Raw genomic sequence first — 5,000 nt, forward strand, 5'->3', positions numbered from 1 at the left:
AGTGTCTTAAAAACATTAATAATAATAATAATAATAATAATAATAATAATAATAATAATACATTAGACTTATATAGCGCTTTTCTAGACACTCAAAGACGCTTTACAAACTGAAAAGATTGAAAAAGACACACAAAAGAAATAAAAGAAAGTATAGGGGCCTAATTGAGGTAGTGCTGGGGACACATGGGAAGGGGAGGGGGAGAGGATTAGCTGGCGAGCTTGAAGAGGTGGGTTTTGAGGGCCTGTTTAAATGTTGGCAGGGTGTTGGCCTGTCTGATGTGGTTGGGGAGGGCGTTCCAGAGGGACGGGGCTGCGGCTGAAAAGGCCCCATCACCCCAGGTCCGGAGCTCGGTCCTGGTGGTCTTGAGGGTGGTTTGGTCGTCAGACCAGAGGCAACGGGAGGGGGTGTGGAGGGGGACGAGGTCGGCAAGGTAGGAGGGGGCCAGATTGTTGATGGCTTTGTAAGTGGTGAGTAGGATTTTGAATTGGATTCTACAATTCTACACTGCTAAAAAGAGAAAAGGAATTTGTCGCAGCTTGAGCAGGAAACAATGATCGGATTGGTTCAACGTGACGGGACACGGCGAGGTCTGTGGGGTTTGGCTTCCTGTCTCGCTGAGTCCTTGATTAGCTAAGAGGGTAATTGCTTCTCGTCAAGAACGTGTCCGGCGTAGGAGTCAGCTGCCGATGGTCCTTTCAAAAAAGGTATGTCATTCAATACCCCGCCGAAATCAAACAAGAAACTACGGGCCTTACAGCCCTCTGTGACTCAACCAGCAATCAGGAAAACACATTTTCTCTGGGCCGAGTGTCAAAGCGGGTGTGCTGAAATGACGATAACACCTGAGGATAATCTCAAAACCAAGTGGTTTTCTCTCAAGTGGTTCTTTTGCGATACATCTTCGCTAGGAAATGTGCACTCCATTTAATAGGGGGGCGGCTGTGGTACAGGAGGTAGAGGCGGCGTCTTAATCATCGCAAGGTCGACAAGATCGGCGGTTCGAACCCCGGCTGGCCACATGTCGAGGTGTACTTGGGCAAGACACTGAACCCCATATTGCTCCCAATGAGCGGGCCGGCACGTTGCATGGTAACTTGCCGCCATTGGTATGTGAATGTATGGGTGAATGAGAGGCCATTGTAAAGTGCTACATAAGTAAGTCTGTTTACCGTTAGCATACTGAATATGAAGCTGACCACGGGAGTCCACTGCCTCTGACATTTGACCCCCCCTCCATCTGACCCCCCTCCACCTGACCCCCCTCCATCTGACCCCCCTCCATCTGACCCCCCTCCACCTGACCCCCCTCCATCTGACCCCCCTCCACCTGACCCCCCTCCATCTGACCCCCCTCCATCTGACCCCCCTCCAGAGGTGTGGGTGTGGTTGTTAGTCATGCGCTACACCCGGCCAGCTAAACTCTTCAGGTGGGACGTGGCTCGTAGGTCACTTGGCTCGGCACTCTGTGGTGGCTGTGGTGCAGAAGGTAGAGCCTCCGTCTACTGATCGCAAGGTTGGAAGATCGGCGGTTCGAGCCCCGGCTGGCCACATGTCGAAGTGTCCTTGGGCAAGACACTGAACCCCAAGTTGCCCCCAGTGAGCGCGGGCCGGCGCCTTGCATGGTAGCTTGCCGCCATTGGTGTGTGAATGTGTGTGTGACTGGGTGAATGAGAGGCCGCTGTAAAGCGTTTTGGATAAAGGCATAGCTATATAAGTGCAGTCTGTTTACCATTTACCATTCAAATGAATATGCAAGACAACAGGGATAGATCGACCATTCGCTGCTTTTGTTGTCTTTGCTATGACCTCACCAATGATTTGGGGATATTTTTCTAGCCAATGAGGGGGGGGGGGGCGGGGGGGTAGCATTATCTTTTTCCAAAAAAGCTCATACAATACAAGGCTGGGCAGAGACCTGTTTTGGGGGGATTTCGGGGCTCTAAATGAAGCCAAGCAATTTTGGTTATGAGCTATTTCAAATGTAAGACACACACAGTCCTTAGTTACTTATTTATTTGGCCTCGGGTGACGTATTTGCTTAGAGTTTTTCCACAGTGTTAGTTGCCCGCTATGGGAAAAGACAAAGCAGTTAAGCGCATCAGCATTAATATGAACTGAGTGGAGGCTGCTGCAGTAGGTCACTTCTACTCTCAGGGTTTTCTCCTCCTCCGCCTTGGTTTGCAGTGGTGCTGTCAGTGTGTATTGTCGTCTGTATCAGTATCATGATACTGAATTGGAATAAAAAATGTAATTCTGATATTGTTACAACAGTAGACTGTGTGTGTGTGTGTGTGTGTGTGTGTGTGTGTGTGTGTGTGTGTGTGTGTGTGTGCGTGTGCGTGTGTGTGGGTAAAACATTTTGGGGGGATTTTGGGGGTTCTAAATATCTTCTACATTAGTTTTTTGGCAGGGTTCCTACAAGTTTCAACAAGTCAAATTTAAGACCTTTTCAGACCTTTTTTAGACCTCTTTGAATAACATTTTAGACCTATTCGCGACAGCATATGATAGCTTTTTGTCATCCTCAAGGTGATGAAATTAGGGATTTCACTGCCATACAGACAAAAAAGGAAGCGAATTGGCATTTTTTGGGTTCCAGCTTGATTCATTTCCGCGTAAATAGACGTGGTCGGACTGATTTCCTTGCAGGATCTCATTTTTAAGACCTTGCACCAAATTTTGGGACCGAATAACTGAAACCTGGGACCTTTTTAGGCCTTAGAGATTGGATCGCTGGATTTTAGACTTTACGGCTTTTTAAGACCAGCGCGGGAACCCTGATGATACTGAAGTGGAATAAAACATTGTAATTCTGATATTGTTACAACAGTAGACACACTCTGCATCGACTTTGTCTACTACGACTTTTCGTCTATGTGGATGTCTCCTCCCTTTGATGTTGCCCACAGGCCATGTCTGTCTGAAGCATATTCATTAATGTTTTAAACCCAAACCGAAGACACGTCACACACACACACACGTAGTGGTCCAGGCGCAAGGTGCCTCTGTTAGTATGTGAACCCACCGCAGGTCAGAAAAACAAGTCTGACCTCCAGATGGTTGGGGGGCCCAGGGGCCCAGAGGGGAGGGCAGCACCAGTGGGTGGGGGGGAGGGCTTACCTTTGATCCCTGGCAGGTCGATGCTGGCGTGCTCGTGGATGCCGATGCCATTCCGGATGATTCTGAGGGAGCCCTCCTTGAAGGCTCCGGAACACGTCACCAGCTGGAAGGAACACCGGGGAGAAGAACAGAGGGCATGGTTGAATTCCGGAATTCTACCGGAATGGACCTGTCGCTAAGCCACACCCCCTTTGAAAACTCAGACAAACAAAACAACGCTCGCTCCAATTCTTCACTGACAGTGACTGACTGACCGTGACTGAATGACATTCAACTTACACGACTTACAATGGCGGGAATTCAAATTTCTGATTTTATATTTTATAAGTAATAGACATTTAGACGTTTTTTTAAAGATGACAAGAATATTTAGTCTAGAAGCTTTTCACCATCAGATATTAGCGAGTTGTTTGTCCGAGTTTTCTGCCTATAGTGACTTTTGCTGTGATATGATTGGACAATTTCTATTTTGGGGCGTGGCTTAGCGATAGGTCTATTGGTCTACATTTACATTTTTGGCATTTAGCGGACGCCTTTGTCCAAAGCGACTTACAACAAACACATTTGACGTAAGTGAATCATCTATCCACCACTCATAGCAGGTAAAGGTGATCTACGCTCAGGCCTGGGGCCATTGGTTGTCATCGTGCTAGAAGAATGACAATTTTTATTTATTTATTAATAATAATAATAATAATAATAATAATATGACATTGGGGAAACAGTACAGGGAGGGTAGTAGATGTCTCAGGAGGGACAGTACAGGGGGGTAGTAGATGTCTCAGGAGAAACAGTACAGGGGGGTAGTAGATGTCTCAGGAGGGACAGTACAGGGGGGTAGTAGATGTCTCAGGAGGGACAGTAGAGGGGGGTAGTAGATGTCTCAGGAGAAACAGTACAGGGTAGGGATGTCCCGATCCCATTTTTTCACTACCGATACCGACACCGATACCTGGGCTTCAGGTATCTGCGATACCGATACCGATCCGATATTAGTATTTATTGTTTTACTCCTGAATAATAATAACAAATACTTCCCCAGTATAGTCCACAACAACAGTTGGCTATTAAAGACTGCCAGCCTTTATTCAAGCAACAAAAACAGTACTCTGCAGTACTCAGTGACCAACTGGTTAAAACAATTTAAACAGCAGCATTCAGCATTGTAGAAAAAAAAAAAGAGTTACTGTCTGATTTCTAGTTTTAGTGCCTTCAGGTTTGTATTCTATTTATCTTCTCTTACAAATGGCAAATCAATTATAGGACCCTTTTTAAAAGTGTAGCCCGCTGGTGAGACCAGAAACCAGTCGCAGAATCGAAGGAGTGTCAACAATATCTGGTTTTCGTTTTTTGTACCCAGTCCATATAATAAAAAACAGTTTAACCATCACTAAATACTTATAATCTGTGGATTGGATTAACTGTTCTCGTTTGTCGGAGGCTACCAGTAAGTGATAATGACTTGTAAACATACTCTCGTTTTAGGACGTGTTCAAAAGCAAGGACTGTGTGTTCATCTAGTTAAGATGGGAGTGGAGGTGAGGGAGCTGATGAACTGGGGCTGGGCTCCCAGAGAGGCAGCGCTAAACTGAAAACAGACGCGCAAACGGATGCATTCAGAATGTAGTTATGTGTTTTTAGCATGTCCATGTTCTCTCAGTATGTTGTGATGATATAAAAAACGCAGTTAGACGTTCCTAGCGATGTACCACTGTTAGCTGTTAGCCGCTAGCAGCGTTTGTTGTTGTGGTTTGGTCAGTCACTTTTCTCCTGTCGCATTCCCATTCGGTGCACCAACATTCAAATACTTGTGTCGTCTTGAATTTCTTTCCGATTTCAATGTCTGACGCATCATTTGAAAACTTATCTGTAGTTTC

At 46.1% G+C, this 5,000-nt stretch overlaps 1 protein-coding gene across 1 annotated transcript in view; it reads right to left on the reverse strand.

Moving 5' to 3' along the window:
* Positions 1-5,000, reverse strand: part of ddb1 (damage-specific DNA binding protein 1) — a 69,503-nt gene that overhangs the window by 51,746 nt on the left and 12,757 nt on the right. The window contains exon 10 of the mRNA XM_080545035.1: positions 3,124-3,226. Coding sequence (XP_080401161.1) covers positions 3,124-3,226 — 103 coding nt within the window. The remainder of the gene's footprint in view (positions 1-3,123; positions 3,227-5,000) is intronic.

The sequence above is a fragment of the Nansenia antarctica genome, assembly GCF_963989245.1.
Source record: "Nansenia antarctica genome assembly, chromosome: 14".
Lineage (NCBI taxonomy): Eukaryota > Metazoa > Chordata > Actinopteri > Argentiniformes > Microstomatidae > Nansenia > Nansenia antarctica.